The sequence below is a fragment of the Physeter macrocephalus genome, chromosome 7 (assembly GCF_002837175.3).
Source record: "Physeter macrocephalus isolate SW-GA chromosome 7, ASM283717v5, whole genome shotgun sequence".
Taxonomy (NCBI): domain Eukaryota; kingdom Metazoa; phylum Chordata; class Mammalia; order Artiodactyla; family Physeteridae; genus Physeter; species Physeter macrocephalus.
The window spans coordinates 34,431,711-34,449,494 of record NC_041220.1 but is presented as its reverse complement, the minus strand read 5'-3'; the positions used below and the strand labels follow the sequence as shown (position 1 = coordinate 34,449,494).

Sequence of the window (17,784 nt, the reverse complement as noted above, 5' to 3'; positions counted from 1 at the left end):
ACCGGGACCCTTAATTTGGGTTTGTCTGTGGTTCCTTACGTTTCCTCGTTAGGTTAGGCATCGTTGACGGGAATATCACAGAAGGGATGCTGTGTTACCCCCACTGCTTCCTGTTGAGTAAACATAATTTCAGTTTGTCCCATTACTGATGTTCACTTTCAGCCTTTCTCACTCTTCTTACACTGGGAAAACGCTGAAAATAATTTTCTGATCTTGAGAACCCTAATAAAAATTATTATATCTACAGCTCATGGTACATTCGCTTGATCAGAAGTTGTAGATACAATGATTCATTGATAATTGTCAGTGCTCTTTTGAGTACAGAATGCTTTTTTTTTCCCCCCTGTGGACATGTTTATACTGGCAGATTTATTAGCCTCTTCTTTTTGTGTGGTTCCCCCTTCCCACAAAGGATGTCAGCTCCAGTACAAGTTAATGGAGCAGATAGAGGAAACTCCAGTTTGTTTGTTTGTTTTTAACTTTACTACTTTACCTTCTTAACCTTGACCACATAGCCTTACCACAAATTCTTACTATTTGAGATCCAAATGAGATATGGTACGTGCAAGAGCAGTCCCCCTTCCCGCCCCAATATTTAAGACTAAACGTTTTAGCCACCTTTTCTTGGGGGAAAATACAACCCCTTGGTAATTAAGCTTAACTTACTTGCCTTGAAATTAATCTCTTTTAGGGAATTCCCTGGTGGTCCAGTGGTTAGGACTGTGTGCTTTCACTGCCGAGAGCCCAGGTTCAATCCCTGGTCGGGGAACTAAGGTCCCACAAGCCACGTGGCTCGGCCGAAAAAAAAAAAAACAAAGAAAGAAATTGATCTCTTATCATTTCATAAATTTTTCAAACTCATAAGAAACATAATACATTTCATGTAACTAACTTAAACCAAAATGGGACTCAATTTTTCTTAATGTAGGCTTAGCAGATTTAATTTAAATAAAGGTTATAAATTAATTTTAATGAATGTTATTTACAGCATGAAAATTTATTGACAGTGTCAAATAGTAGAGCAACTAAAATCATAAGCCAGAGCAATACGAATAAAAATATTGCCTGGAGGGCTTCCCTGGTGGCGCAGTGGTTGAGAATCCGCCTGTCGATGCAGGGTACACGGGTTCGTACTCCGATCCGGGAAGATCCCACATGCCACGGAGCGGCTGGGCCCGTGAGCCATGGCCGCTGAGCCTGCGTGTCCGGAGCCTGTGCTCCGCAACTGGAGAGGCCACAACAGTGAGAGGCCCGCGTACCACAAAAAAAAAAAAAAAAAAAAAAAAAAAAAATATTGCCTAGACACAATTTTATACCAGACTTTGAAAAAACATTTCCTTATTCAGTGACATGATCAGGCTCAAATGTAGACCAAGCAGTTAGAAAATTACTTCTTTTATAGGCTCATATACGCATAAAAGTGTTGTTTTTGAATCTTAAAGCTTATATTTACCTCCTTACAGTGAATTTACCTTTTTAATGTAAAAATTGTATTTATCTCGTGTGCTTGTTTTTTGCTTTAGAAATACCATTCAGGGTCAAACGTGGGATGAGCAAGCACATACAAATTTTTCTTTCAGCTGAAATGAGACCATTTTTTAGCTTACTCTTGATGTTCATTGACTAAGTAAAAGATTGTTCAAATGTGTGAGAAGTTGGAAACTGTAGCATAATGTTCATTGTTTCCTGTGATAGCAGGATATTCTTTTCTTTGCAGAAATCCAGAACTTGTCTGGGCAGATCAGTAAAACTCATCTTGAATGTATTAGACTGCAGCTTCTTCCTTTTTTCTCAAGTCAAATTCTCACAATCAGAAGATTCAGCAAAAGACTACCTGCTCATTGATACACTTGTTTTTGAAAGGGAAGGAAAATCAGGTCAGTTTGTTCTTCAGCTTCACTAGGTGGTTTCCAGTAAGACTTGAGACTTGCTGATACCTTCTTTCCCTTGGGCCCGAGCAGCAGTGGAAACATGTCAGGATTTCCTTTTTGTAACACGATGTTTTCCAAAAGCGTATTTTCCTTTTAAATCCAAGAATTTTGTCCCTTGAAGTCAAAAACATTAGAGACTGAAGAGCAAGTGTGAGATCTGCAGCCGTTCTTCATCTTCAAAGTATTCAGCAAAATCTCTTCCTCTGTTGTCTTAAAAGGACCCCTTTCAGCTCAAATACCCTGTTGAGAATTTTTCCTCTGCTAAGCCACTGGATTTCTTTATGTAGTAGGAGATGTTCTTTAAATACTCTGGAGTGAAATGACCTTTGTTTAATGAAGTTAACCATTTTGTAGTGTCTTCCAGAACAGTTTTATTTCATCCCGAGTGTTTTTGACACCAGTACGTGTATACCTTCTGTGTCAGTTCAGGTCCCCAGAGAAACAGATGTCAAGACAAGATTTGATGTGCAGGGAGCCCCATCCAGAGTTGGCTATTGGAGCGTTCCCACCATGCTCCTCCGTCTTTTGCTGGGAGAAGTCTAGAGGAAGCTTGGCCAGGTGTGAATGTTACCGTGGATTCCAAGGTGAGGTAGCTGGGGGCTGTCAAGCAGCTCTGCTCCTCATAGCAGGTTCTGTTGAAGGGATATCTGAGCAGGGCACCGCTGTGGCCACCACACCCGCGATATCGCATTTGGGCTCTGATGCCATCCTGTCATGTGGATGCCTTTCTTACCCTGCTGACGTTCGACACCCCCACCCAAGTAGAACTTCTCATTCTGCTCTGCCTTTGCCCTGCTGGGCCTCTCGCTGTATGGATCGCTCCTCGCCTTGCTCATAGTCAGGCTGTTTCCTCCCACCTTCCCCCACATGCTGGGAAGCCCTCCTCCCTCTGCTGGACTGCCACCACCTCCCACACGTATACCTAACTTGCCTGGCTCCACTGAACGGCTTTAGGACTGAATTGTTGAGGGGAGAGGACAGTAGAAGGAAGTAGAAGAGGAAGAACCATTTGGGTTTCTTAAATCTGCAACTGACTAGAATATACTTCCATTCATCGAGGTAGAGAAAATAGGAGGACCTAAGAAGAAACGTAGGCGGGTGTGTGTGTACAGGAATTTGCGTTTTAAAATAATGAATTTGGGGCAACTGTGGTGGGATATCTTGATAAAACTAATAGGCTCAGTGGAGGAGTTTGGCTAGAGAGAATAGAATTTGGTTGTCATTAGCTTCTATGTGGTAGTTAAAACCCCAGGTTGCAAAGAAACTGCCGAGAAGGAAGGAGCTGTCAGTGGAGAACAATAGTGCTGCCTGGTGGACAATACTAAGAAAAGGATTATATCAAGGGAAACTAAGGGATGTGAGAATTGTAAAGAGGGGAGCGCTTGCTTAGTAATGTCAAAAGCTACAAAAATGGTAAAAAAAACCAGTGGGTTTTAGCGACCAGTTTAAAATTTAGTTATAATGGAGTAAACCCAGATTGCAGAGGGAATGGAGGTGAATGGGAGTGAGGAATTCAATTTGGCCAGAAATATGTATGTTCTTTAACTTACGTATACATATGTATACGTAAGTTAAAGAACATAAAAAGTAGGTATTGACATATGGACTGAAAAATAGTGTTTTCCGTCCTTTCTAGTAAAGATATACATGATTGATGAGGCATGTGGATTTAAAATATTCAGTTCAGAACCATAAAACTTCAAATGAATAATTGCTGCTTGTATGAATACTTGTATGATGTGCCCCGTATTGTTCATTTTGTGTTGATTTTATTAATTTACAGTACTAAAGATCTGTTCAGCGAATTTTGCAGTCTCTGGAAGATTTTCACCTTAAGCTACATAAATGATTTCCCAGTTAGCTGCAGTATGGGAGATGTGAAACTAGAATTACTCCACAAATCATGTGCTTTTGAAGTATTCATCTTTTTAGTCGCACATTTTTTATAGCATGTGCTGAAAATAACAAGAAATTTGATAAAGGGAAAAATATCTTTATGACTTAGAGGAAGATAATTTATAAATAAATGTTAACATATTAGATTTATACCCTCTGAGTTTCAAGAGTACTACAAGTGACTTGTTCAGTACAGACTACAACTTAAAAAAATGTGTTTAAAATATCTGGTACTTTTTTGTGACCTGGCTTGTAGCTCTTCTTTGATGAGGAAAGAATTCTCAGCACATGACTGGCTTTAAAAAGATGTAATAATTATTTACTCACTAAATGTTTTGAGGACCTACTGAGCCAAGCATTTTTGTAGGTGCTGAGGATAGTGGTGAAAAAGGTAAGTCTGTTTCCTTATGGAGCTTAAATTCTAGTGGGAAGAGGTGGATAATACATGAAGAAATGAACGGATGGATGGATGGATGGATAGATAGATAGCAGGGCAAAGGAGAATAATGTGATGCAAGGGAGTGATTATTTTAAATAAGATTATTAGGGAAAGTGCATTTCTTAGAGGATGGTTGAAAAGAGTCCTGAAGGAAATAATGGGAAGAACCGTGCAGATATATGAGGGAGAGCATTCAGGTAGAAGGTGTATCCATGCAAAGGCTCTGAGGTAGCAGCGTATTTTCCTCTTCCACAAAGAACAAGGACAGAAAGAGTGGAGCAGAGTGAAAAATAGAGAAGAGTGGAATATGAGCTCAGAGTGGTGGGATGTGTGTCGATTATACAGGGCCTAAAAGACAACCTTTTAAAAAAAGTGACTTTTATTGTGAGTGAGATGGGAAGCTCTTGGTGGATTTTGAGTAGCAGAGTGATACTAAGTAAGTGATACTTAGCATGTGTTCCAGATACTTACCTTGAATCAGTTTGAACATAGTGATAAATAATAAATTATTAATTTGTCATATAGAGAGTTCATAATATGCAGCTGGAGTATTATTAAGTGGTGCGTCCAGAAGAGGAATCCTGGTGATTAGTGAGGTTCTTTTAGGATTCCTTGAAAATCCTAACCTGCTTATAGAAGGTGATTCCAAGCTTTGAGTTATCCTTCTCGATGATCAGTACAATTTGGTTGATTTTCCTACCATTTATATCTTAAAGCTTCTGAACTGACTTTGTAGATCAAGCCTAGTGGCTTCGGAATATGTTAGTATTGCACAGTCTTTGGAGGCTTTGACAATTTGCTTGTCACCCCGTGTACATTAGTGTAACCAGTATTCCTCAGTGTCTACTATGATTTCAAGGTTAATCTTTGCCTGGTAATCTTCTTTGGAGGCTCACAATTCTAGTTCACTCTGAGATAGGCTTTCAGAGCTCACTTTAACATGTATACTATGCCCTCTTTAACTCCTTTAGGCAACCTAAATTAAGCTGTTCAAATGGTTTTGGATAATCAAAGGTCTTTTGAGAAGCGACGTTCATAAGAAACTATTTAAAAAGTTTGTGAGATGGGCTTCCCTGGTGGCGCAGTGGTTGAGAATCTGCCTGCCAATGCAGGGGACATGGGTTCAAGCCCTGATCTGGGAGGATCCCACGTGCCGCGGAGCGGCTGGGCCCGTGAGCCCCAATTACTGCTGTGCGTCTGGAGCCGGTGCTCTGCAACAAGAGAGGCCGCGATAGTGAGAGGTCTGCGCACCGCGATGAAGAGTGGCCCCCTCTTGCCACAACTAGAGAAAGCCCTCGCACAGAAACGAAGACCCAACACAGCCATAAATAAATTAAAAAAAAAAAGTTTGTGAGAAACTTAAAAAAAAAATGACACTGAAATTAGGTCTGAAGTGCTGCTAAATTAACCAGGTATAATGACTAAAAGTTACCCTGTATTTTCTAGGACTTGGGGAAAGTCACAGAGTAGTTCTCTTTTGTCTTAATAACCTTATTATTGAATTTTTTTGAAGAGCAATTATTATAATACTTATAATACTTCTTCATCCTGGAATGGAGATACCTGTAGGTGTCTCTTCCTTTAGGTACCCTTAGGTTTGCGCCTCTGGACTTTCACACTGCCGGGAGAAGCCTGTTCTCCCCACTTACCTAAGGAAAAGTGGTGCCCCTTCTCCCTTTTCTTTCTCCAGCCGTTACTTTATACAAAGTCCAGCTTTATTTAATATGGGATTTGCCTACTCACTAAAATTTATTTGTAACACCAAAAATCAGTACTTGTGGTTCTTTCACAGTCATTTGTGGATGTTCGCACGCACAGGGTGGCAAAAAATTTGAGTCACCTGACGTGGACTTTCCCATCTGAACCAGGTGACACTCTGCTTTCTTGTTTCAGCTCTCATATTCTACACAAGTGTCCTTTTCATCGTCTGTTTACTGAAACATTTTTCACTAAAAGCTTTTTGTGCTTATTTTTTGTGGTTTTGCTGTTCAAAATGATTCCCAAGCAGTGTTGAGGTACTGCCTAGTGTTGTGATGTGCATTATGGAAAACATACATGTTAGATAAGCTTCTTTCAGGCATGAATTTATCGTGCTGTTGACCGTGAGTTCAATGTTAATGAATCAACTGTATATTAAATAACATGTCTTTAAATAGAAATACACATATAAAAAGATTATGTATTGGTCAGTTGGCAAAAATGTGACTAGAGGCTTGCAGGAACTCAACCGTGTATTTCCCTTAGGAACACTCGTTTGGTATTTGTGGCAACTTTATAGAACACAGTTACTGTGAATCATGAGAATGGACTGGGACTTCCCTGGTGGCACAGTGGTTAAGAATCTGCTTGCCAGTGCGGGGGACACAGGTTCGAGCCCTGGTCCGGGAAGATCCCACATGCCGCGGAGCAACTAAGCCTGCGCACCACAACTACTGAGCCTGCACTCTAGAGCCCGCGAGCCACAACTACTGAGCCTGCATGCCACAACTATTGAAGCCCGTGCGCCTAGAGCGCGTGCTCCGCAACAGGAGAAGCCTGTGCACCGCAAAGAAGAGTAACCCCCACTCGCTGCAACTAGAGAAAGCCCGCACACAGCAACGAAGACCCAACGCAGCCAAAAATAAATACGTAAATTAAAAAAAAAGTAATGAAAACGGACTATGTTTAATTAAGGGTAGTGATTTATACAGACTTTAGGTATAAACATTTCATCATTCCCTCTCACTGAAACCACTGTTTTAGATTTGTTTAAATACATGCATAAAGAGTTGTAATGTAAAATTTAATTTTGTTATGGGTTCAGGTTAAAAGTCACTGATTAACTTGTAAAGAAACATTTCTAAACATTATCTTCTACAAAATTAATATGTGCCTGAGGCATATTGAGTGCTCAGTGAGTATTTTTTTTTTTTAGAGTAATAACTTTTGAGCATTGTAGGATTCTGGTTTTGGAGAAGGCGGCAATATCAGTGTTAGAGAATAATATTCTTTTAAGACTTTATCATATGTAGTTATGTAGACTGAGGCACATGAAAGAAAACTCAGTTGAATGTCAATTTCTGGTCCCTCCTTTGCTCTAAGCTAGCTAATCTTGAGAAATACTTAATCTCTTTGAGCCCGATTGCTTTGTCTGTGAAGTGAGGAACATTTTCAATTTGTTCAGTTTCATTTTCTTTTATCAGTATTATTCCTGACCTTAAATCATTTCCATTCTCATCAAGGAAATCATACAATTTAATGTCAGAATATATTAGCTGTCAGATTTTGTTTTACTGACTTCAACTTCAGTCTCACTGATTATTGATAAAAATGTAAGTTATGTATATGATATACCTTGACATTATATACTGGTAAGAAGAAATAAAAGAACATCCTTAAATTTTACATAATTTTTTTTTTTTAGGATATAGGATTCTGTTTGTTTTTGTTTGTGTTTCATATGATAGTGTCCTAAATCATACAAAAAGTTTTCAAAGCAAAAATGTGCTTTTATTAGTACCTCATTTATTAATATTTCCTGTATGGCAGTTTCAAGTTTTAGATTATGGGTGCTTAGTTTTTTTTGTGGGACTTTATAAACTAATTTTTTTTTTTTGGAAAAATTGCTTTATGAAGCCTTAAGAAGCACTGAGTATAATTAAACTGTAGTCCAGAGTTAGATACAATTTAATAATAGTTCAATTCCAAAATAAAAGTTATTGTAGGTGAGACCATGAAATTTCCTAACACGTGATTTTAATACTTTGCCCTAAATTTTCTAAAACAACTCAGAGGAACCAATATTTACAGTAGATGGCGTATTTATGAAAAATCTGGCATCACCTATATTATATACATGTATATATGTGAATATATAGAGAGAGAACCCAAGATTATATGAACTAGGAAACAGATGTTGTATATCTCAACAGCAATACTAGAATGCAAAGTTTGAGACTGGGATTTATAACGTGGGATTTGGAAAAGGAGCAGACATCTTGTTTTCAAAACCTGAAGTTTTTCTCAAGACCGAAGTCAACATTGTAACTGCCACAGAACAGGAAAAAGGGAAGCTTTTCTCGCTTTACTTGTTCATCTGCATCAGAAAGTCCAGTATCCCTGAGATAGGAACCACTGCAATAAGAAGGGAGTGAATAGGTTCTCCCAAAGGAAGATTGTTACTTCATTATGCCTCTGCCCTGGTCACCAGGAGCGAACTTCGCATTTCCCAACCTAATGCTTGGCAGCACCAAGACGTTTCAGTAATGGTTCATCATAAACCCCGCATTCTCCACCTTCATGAAATAACCTGTCTCCCATGGAATTTCCTTTTGTTTCCTTTCTCCGGCTCCTGCTCTTTGTCTTTCTTCAAGTCTGTGCTTGGCTTCAGTTGCTGCATCAATGTCTCTGATTTTTAAGTTGAAAGTGACATCCTTCCAAAGGCAGCGGGATTCATACTCATTCTGATCTTCCAACTTCCTCACTTTCTTCTTGATTATAGGCAACTTCTTGGTATGTATAAAAACGACATTTCCCCCTGTTGAGTATTTTGCATACATTACACCACTCCATTCCCCGTCAATTGAGCAGAAAGATTTCTTGTCATTTGGAGAAAAAATCTCAGCAGTAATTCTGTGCTTCTTGCCCCCATAGCAAGGTTTAGTGTGGAAGACGATATTGGTACTATAGCCAGTTTTGGACCAATTAATATTGCATTCTCCGCCTAGTTCCACCCAGGGCACTCTAAGGATAGACCTTCCATAAATAACCATTGGGGAATGTGAGAATGTAATGTTCATCAGGGTCTACACATGAGACACATCCCTGTCCTATGTTGTGCACCCCAATTGACATCCCAAGGAATTGTGATTTGGTCCAGATATGAGCACTGAATTGTACCTTCTTGTTAAAACACTCAGCATAAAAGGCTGAAGCTGGTGGATGATGGGAAACCTGCTCAGCCACGAATGTTACGCTATTCTTGGAAACCCAGGGAATTGGTCCTTCTGAAACTAGCTCCACATTCTCTTCAGTACCATTGGTAATGTCCAGTGACACTGAAAGATCTCACCCAAAATGGGGATGTATGGCTTTTTGGCAACCGATCCTTTCCTTCCTGCGTGAAAGGCTGAGAGGTACCATTTTACAACCTGAACCATTCAGTCTCTGGCATCCTTCTGGTCACTAATACTCACAAACAGGTCCGGATGTGCAAAAAAGTCTGCATACATTTCTAAAAGAGATCTTCTTTCAAGAGTAAATGTTGGAAGAACTACCTTAGTAAGATCCATTCCAAGCCTAACCTGTGACAACAGATGCATGATAACACTCTTGTGCTCTTCCACTGACCCTGCCTCCCTTTCATCATCTCTCTCCCCGTGTGAATCGAAAAGTTCAGCGTCGCTTGTTCCATTGGACATAGAAGAATTAAGTGATTCCGTGGTATCTGGGCACTTTAGACTATTCCCTAAGCTGCTGTGTGTCAAGACTGAGGCAGATCCAGAGGAATCTATTAAGTGCTGTGGGGATGAGCCACTCTGACGGAATTCATCCGCATCATAGAATTCATCTTCACTGCCAGAATAAGAGAACTCTGGGACTGTGTTTGGAGACAAGTTGACATGGCTTGGAGAAGTTAGACTGCTTCTAGGTGGTGAGTGCCCACTGCCTGTACTATTTGGTGTTGGAGTCTGATGATGTCCCAAGGTAGCTAATACAGGTTCAACTGGTAGAGAAGATGGATGCTGCTCTGACTTACACAACTGAGCAGGTTCTGGAGATAAGACAGTCTGGGAAGGCATTGTGTTGATCACACGTTCCAAGGGACTAGGTTGATATATTGCATCTACAGGATTAATGGTACTTTTAGCGATCTGCAGCTACACAATGCAGTGTTTAATTGATTCTACCATGCTATTTGTTGTCTTTTTGAGAGTTGCAGTTTTCTTTCTCTGTTCATCATTTTGCAGTTTTGAAGTTTGTCATCAAAAAGCTTTAACTGTTCTATCAAGATTTGTAGGTAAGCATCAGCCTCTGTAAGTTTCTTATCAAAGTTTTGGACACTAGGAACAAATCCTGAATCAAACCCCCAGGGGGCGGCGGGAAGGAGGCAGGGAGAGAACGAATAATATTCGTGCCCGAGGCCAGCAAGCAGCAGGGTCCCTGAGGACTCAGGGGTGGGAGCCGGCCCCTCCCTCTCCCAGGCCCTCCGGGTCTAATTACTCTGCAAGTAGCCATCAAGAAAGCCATTCGCCAAGGCCCCTGCCCTCTGTGCCTCCAGGGGAGGGAGCCGAGGGCCGCTTCCGAGCACCCCCTCTTCTCCACAGTCTGCCGGATCACCGGACTGCTTCAGAGTCGGTCCGGTCCGGTTCAGCCGGTCCCCCACGACAGCCCCTCGCCCCCTCTGTAAACTAATTTTTGAATGTTTTTTTCCCCCTTAAAAGTGTTTAATAGTTGATTCTGATTTCCTATTAATTATTGGATAAATATTTATTATTTTAATTAAGTCATTAGCTTATTTAATAGATTATTATTAGAAAGAACAAATTTTCTAAAAATACTGTTTTTAAAATTAATACCAACAGAAAATGAAAATTTCCTCTTAGTTTCTATATGTTTATTACTATTTTCCACTCCCAAAATGAGTCAGAGAAATCCAATTTTTATGTAAGTCTATCAGTTAGATATTTTCAGCCTCTTAAAATATTCTGGAATTCCTGTAATTTGACTTTCAGTTGTGTCATTGAATATTTTTTATTGGCTGTACTTTAAATCTGATTCTTCTACTTGGATTTTCCATTATTGACCAGGTCTATCTTTAAGAATCTGTATTACTTTGAAAGCTATTTACATGCCACACTGTAAATATAAGAGTCAGTTATCTTTATTGGCTTAAGACATTTCTTCTGTGTTCCCCTCAATATTACACTGAAGTTATACAATGACAGTGATTTGTATTTTTATTATCCATAATTGGTAACAGAAGTGTTCTTCGATGACCAGTACTGGTACTATTTTTGAAATGCCAGTGATAAACTTTCTATTTGTTGATAGGCTGGCTGCTTACCAACAGTCTCCTCCCTTTACACACATTCTTTATGCTTTGTTTTAAGATCTTGGTTCTCTCATTTTTTTACTTTGTAAGTTGCTCTTAATATGTCATTTAACCTGTTTCAGTCTTGTAAAAATATGCCTGTTAGGTTGGGTACACAAAGGGCAATTTTCTTGGGGCCTGCATTATCCCAGGCAGTGTCCCTGGTTTCATGCCATTCTGTGAAGAAACATCCAAGTGAAAAACGTTCTTGTTAGTGTTACGAGAGCTAGACTTTAGATAGTTACTAAAGCAAGATTTTGATTCCAGCCTTGAAGAAATCCTGTGTATAGCAGATTTACTTTTATATACACAGGGGTACTGTGTGTGTGTGTGTGTGTGTGTGTGTGTGTGTGTGTGTGTGTGTGTGTGTGTGTGTGTATGTGTGTGTGTATTTTTTCATTGGTGTGGGTCACTGTGTTTCAGCATGTTATTTGTAACCTGATTTCCTGTGATATTTTCATAGCTTGTCTTTGACATATACTAGGCTAGCAAGATTTTGATGACCTTTATTTTCTGTAGTTTATCTTCTGAAAACGGTGGATATATATATTCCTTTTTCTAAGGAACCCTACCTGCTACCTCAAAGATAAAGTTTGTATTGTGCTTGCCTGAGTTGTAAATAAGAACCACTTGACTTTTATTTTTTCTTCCAAAGCATAATAACATTTTATTTTATTTTTAATTTTTATTTTACACTGGAGTATAGTTGATTAACGATGTTGTGTTAGTTTCAGGTGTACAGCAAAGTGATTCAGTTATACATGTATCTATTCTTTTTCAAATTCTTTTCCCATTTAGGTTTTTACAGAATATTTGGCAGAGTTCTCTGTGCTATACAGTAGGTTCTTGTTGGTTATCTATTAGAACCACTTGACTTTTAAAAGCCACATTTAATATATATTACATCATAGTTTATTGATTACATTTGATCATCAAAATCTCTTGCGTGAAAGAAGGTTCCCTTTCTCTTTCCCTAGAGGGCTATTTCATACCTTTCTCTTCAAATTTGTAACATCACTCTCAGCTGATAACCTTGCTTCTTCCTATTTTACAAAGAAAAGGCAAAAATAATTGAAGGAATGAGCAGGGAACTTCCAAAGACTCTGACCACTATAAAAATCTACCTACTTCCAACTGTTCCCACATTGAGAAATATGCTAAAAAGAAGTAAAGCATTTATATAATATTATTCTGCTTTTCCATCTATTACCGTAAATGTAGTATCCCCTTTTCTAACGTTTGAACAATTTCTCATCATCCCCCTTTTAATTACTTAAGGATATCACTTCACTATTTCTTCTCTCTCTTGATTACATTATCGACTTTTTTGTTTTGTGCTGGATCATTCTTGTCAGTGTACAGATATGCTGCTAGTTCTCTAGTCTTAAAGAATCAAAAATCTCCTCTTGACGCCGTTTTCCCTACCAATTCTACTCCCTTTCTTTTGTTCCCTTTTGCATCAAACTCCAAACTCTTCCATACCCACCATCTCTATTCTCTTTTCCCAGTCTCTTAAATCTACTTTTATCAGACTTCAGCTAACAAAAACTGATCCTATTACTAGTGACTTCCATGTTACTGAATCCAGTGGTCAGTTCTTTGTCTCCATTCTACTTGATCTCTTGGCAGTATTTGTCATCATTTACTTTCTCCTGCTGGATATGCTTTCTTAACTTGGCTTTACGGGTACCTCTCGTTCTTGCTTTTCCTACTCAGTCACCTTTGCTGGCTACTTCTCTTCTTTTAGAATGTTGGAGGGTCTCAGGGGTCCATCTTTAGAACTCTTCTCTTTCTACATTTATAGTTCTAGAGTAATTAGAATTTAAGAATTTTTCCCCCCACACTGTAGCTTATTTCTTAGAAATTGTTGATTATAGAAGAGAAAATAAAATACTGCTATTTAAAAACTATCTTTTGGACTTTCTTGACCCCATCTTAAGGTTTGCCGTGAGAACCGTGGACCTTTGGGGGAGTGACCATCTAGTGGCAAGGGTTGGAGAGGTGGATAAGGCTGTTTTATTTAAAGATCATTGTGATATAATGTAGTTACTCTTAGGGCATGATAGAAAATGGATATTGTATTTCCTTATCTCATAAACCTTAAAGGGATTTTTAAAAGGAATTTTATATAAACTTGTGTAATGTGTTGGCATTATTTTCTGTAACCTCAAGCATGTCCATATAGATACCTGCAAAGGATGAAATTTAAGAAGGAATGTTATGAAAAGATTCTATATCAGATCAAATTTTAGAGCCACTGTTAAAAACATAAAAGTAAACATGCTGGATGCATAAAATTTGAGAAATACGGTAAAAAAATGAATTAAAACACCTGTCATACCACTGCCTAAATGCAGTTTATATTTTCAAATATTGTCTTCAGTCTAGTCTTGTGCAGTTTAAAAATCATTCTATGATCATATAATGTCCTTCATTTTGTGAAAACGTCCATGTTTTCACAAATTTTTTTTTTATGAACATTATGTTTAGGGATTGTACTAAATATATCCCATCTCATGGGTTCCTTTGTTTTGAACATTAGGGTTTTGATTATTTTAATTTACATTTACATTTATTTTTATTTTTTGTTTTTGTGGATAAAGCTGCAGTGAGCATCCTCTGCATCATTTTTTTTTCTGTTTTAGGATTACTTCCTTAGGATAGATTGCCAGAAGTGGAGTGACTGGGTCAGAGGGTATGAACTTATGAATGTTTTTTCTTGTCTTTTTTTGAAATAAAATGTTTTATTTATTTGATGTCTAGTTGATTTATATTCATTATGAAAAATGAAAATCATAGTGATTATATTTGGTAACTGTCAGAAAACTGTGTCTAAAGGCAAGGTTCTCTGATCAGAAAAGTTTGGGAAATTCCTAAAGTTCAAAAAAAAGCCTTTTAATCTTGGTTTATCTCAGCATTTCCTGAACTTAACTGAGCATTGCATAGGTTTTTTTGTGATACACTTCTTAACATTTTGTGGAAGTTTGACAAAGGGTATAGTTTATGCGGTACTGATCTAAAATTTAAAAATGTTTTATTGCTTAGATTGTGTTTTATTGGTCAAAGCAACTAAACTATAAACCTTTGTTCTAAAATTATGTCTAAAAGGAGATTAAAATAAAGCTGTTTACTATATGATTTTTGTGTATGTCTTTATAAAGTCTCATACTTTTATAATTTAAACTTTCTATACTGACTCCAAAAGAACATTTTAATGTCTCCATGGCATCAAATACTTTTTACAATCTTTAATGAAATTTGGAATATAGACATATAACATAAAAGTAGAAGATAATGTAGATTGTACAAACCTTTTTTCCCTCCCTCCATTTTTCTCTACAGAATGTGAAAACCTTTGCATCTTCTGATAGTCTAGCCAAGGTCCAAGAAGTAGCAAGCTGGCTTTTGGAAATGAATCAGGAACTGCTCTCTGTGGGCAGCAAAAGACGACGAACTGGAGGCTCTCTGAGAGGTAACCCTTCCTCAAGCCAGGCAGATGAGGAGCAGATGAACCGCGTGGTGGAGGAGGGACAGCGGCAGCAGCTGAGACAACAGGAGGAGGAGCACCCTGCAAGGAATGGTGAAGTCGCTGGCGCGGAACCTAGACCTGGGCGCCAGAGTGATTCCCAGCAAGGACAACTGGAAGAAAACAATAACCGGTTTATTTCAGTAGATGAGGACGCCTCGGGAAACCAAGAGGAACAAGAGGAAGACGAAGAACATGCTGGTGAACAAGATGAGGAGGATGAAGAGGAAGAGGAAATGGACCAGGAGAGTGATGATTTTGATCAGTCTGATGACAGCAGCAGAGAAGATGAACATACACATAGTAACAGTGTCACAAACTCTAGTAGTGTCGCGGACCTGCCTATTCACCACCTCTCCTCCCCGTTCTATAGGCCGCTGAGCCTGCACGTCCGGAGCCTGTGCTCCGCAACGGGAGAGGCCACAACAGTGAGAGGCCCGCGTACCGCAAAAAACAAAAAACAAAAAACAAAAAAAACACCAAAGTCAACATTGGAACTGCCACAGAACAGGAAAAAGGGAAGCTTTTCTCGCTTCAATTGTTCATCTGCATCAGAAAGTCCAGTATCCCTGAGATAGGAACCACTGCAGTAAGAAGAGAGTGAATAGGTTCTCCCAAAGGAGAACTTGATTGTGCCTCTGCCCTGGTCACCAGGAGCAAACTTTGCATTTCCCAACCTAATGCTTGGCAGCACTGAGACGTTTCAGTAATGGTTCATCATAAACCCTGTGTTCTCCGTCTTCATGAAATAACCTTGTCTCCCATTGAATTTCCTTTTCCTTCCTTTCTCGGGCTTCTGCTCTTTGTCTTTCTTCAAGTCCATGCTTGGCTTCAGTTGCTGCATCAATGTCTCTGATTTTTAAGTTGAAAGTGACATCCTTCCAAAGGCAGCGGGATTCATACTCATTCTGATCTTCCAACTTCCTCACTTTCTTCTTGATTATAGGCAACTTCTTGGTATGTATAAAAACGACATTTCCCCCTGTTGAGTATTTTGCATACATTACACCACTCCATTCCCCGTCAATTGAGCAGAAAGATTTCTTGTCATTTGGAGAAAAAATCTCAGCAGTAATTCTGTGCTTCTTGCCCCCATAGCAAGGTTTAGTGTGGAAGACGATATTGGTACTATAGCCAGTTTTGGACCAATTAATATTGCATTCTCCGCCTAGTTCCATGCAGGGCACTGTGAGGATAGACCTTCCATAACCATTGCGGAATGTGAGAACGTAATGTTCATCATGAGGTACCATTTTACAGCCTGAACCATTCGGTCTCTGGCATCCTTCTGGTCACTAATAACTCACAGACAGGTCCGGATGTGCAAGAAAGTCTGCATACATTTCTAAAAGAGATCTTCTTTCAAGAATAAATGTTGGAAGAACTACCTTAGTAAGATCCATTCCAAGCCTAACCTGTGACACCAGATGCATGATAACACTCTTGTGCTCTTCCACTGACCCTGCCTCCCTTTCATCATCTCTCTCCCCGTGTGAATCGAAAAGTTCAGCGTCGCTTGTTCCATTGGACATAGAAGAATTAAGTGATTCCGTGGTATCTGGGCACTTTAGACTATTCCCTAAGCTGCTGTGTGTCAAGACTGAGGCAGATCCAGAGGAATCTATTAAGTGCTGTGGGGATGAGCCACTCTGACGGAATTCATCCGCATCATAGAATTCATCTTCACTGCCAGAATAAGAGAACTCTGGGACTGTGTTTGGAGACAAGTTGACATGGCTTGGAGAAGTTAGACTGCTTCTAGGTGGTGAGTGCCCACTGCCTGTACTATTTGGTGTTGGAGTCTGATGATGTCCCAAGGTAGCTAATACAGGTTCAACTGGTAGAGAAGATGGATGCTGCTCTGACTTACACAACTGAGCAGGTTCTGGAGATAAGACAGTCTGGGAAGGCATTGTGTTGATCACACGTTCCAAGGGACTAGGTTGATATATTGCATCTACAGGATTAATGGTACTTTTAGCGATCTGCAGCTACACAATGCAGTGTTTAATTGATTCTACCATGCTATTTGTTGTCTTTTTGAGAGTTGCAGTTTTCTTTCTCTGTTCATCATTTTGCAGTTTTGAAGTTTGTCATCAAAAAGCTTTAACTGTTCTATCAAGATTTGTAGGTAAGCTCATCTACAGGATTAATAGTACTTCTAATTCCATCTGCATGCTCCTCCGCATTACACGGGTCTTTAGCGATCTGCAGCAACAGCGTTAATTGATTCTACCATGCTCTTTGTTGTCTCTTTGAGAGTTTCAGTTTTCTTCCTCCATTCCTCATCATTGCAGTTTCGAAGTCTGTCATCAAAAAGCTTTAACTGTTCTATCAAGATTTGTAGGTAAGCATCAGCCTCTGTAAGTTTCTTATCAAAGTTTTGGACACTAGGAACAAATCCTGAATCAAACCCCCAGGGGGCGGCGGGAAGGAGGCAGGGAGAGAACGAATAATATTCGTGCCCGAGGCCAGCAAGCAGCAGGGTCCCTGAGGACTCAGGGGTGGGAGCCGGCCCCTCCCTCTCCCAGGCCCTCCGGGTCTAATTACTCTGCAAGTAGCCATCAAGAAAGCCATTCGCCAAGGCCCCTGCCCTCTGTGCCTCCAGGGGAGGGAGCCGAGGGCCGCTTCCGAGCACCCCCTCTTCTCCACAGTCTGCCGGATCACCGGACTGCTTCAGAGTCGGTCCGGTCCGGTTCAGCCGGTCCCCCACGACAGCCCCTCGCCCCCTCTGTAAACTAATTTTTGAATGTTTTTTTCCCCCTTAAAAGTGTTTAATAGTTGATTCTGATTTCCTATTAATTATTGGATAAATATTTATTATTTTAATTAAGTCATTAGCTTATTTAATAGATTATTATTAGAAAGAACAAATTTTCTAAAAATACTGTTTTTAAAATTAATACCAACAGAAAATGAA

General features: G+C 39.4%; 1 protein-coding gene and 2 pseudogenes across 1 annotated transcript in view; 1 reads left to right on the top strand and 2 right to left on the bottom strand.

The window, feature by feature from the left end:
- The window catches only part of LOC112065631 (F-box/WD repeat-containing protein 7-like), a 117,887-nt gene extending 102,450 nt beyond the window's left edge, over positions 1–15,437 (top strand). Inside the window, exons 2-4 of the mRNA XM_028492549.2 lie at positions 13,984–14,033; positions 14,681–15,253; positions 15,420–15,437. Of these exons, the coding sequence (XP_028348350.1) occupies positions 14,750–15,253; positions 15,420–15,437 (522 nt within the window). The 5' untranslated portion in view covers positions 13,984–14,033; positions 14,681–14,749. The remainder of the gene's footprint in view (positions 1–13,983; positions 14,034–14,680; positions 15,254–15,419) is intronic.
- LOC112065651 (oxysterol-binding protein-related protein 9-like) lies at positions 8,415–10,325 on the bottom strand (annotated as a pseudogene).
- Positions 15,438–15,541: 104 nt separating the features above from the next.
- LOC102992738 (oxysterol-binding protein-related protein 9-like) lies at positions 15,542–16,976 on the bottom strand (annotated as a pseudogene).
- Positions 16,977–17,784: the final 808 nt, after the last annotated feature.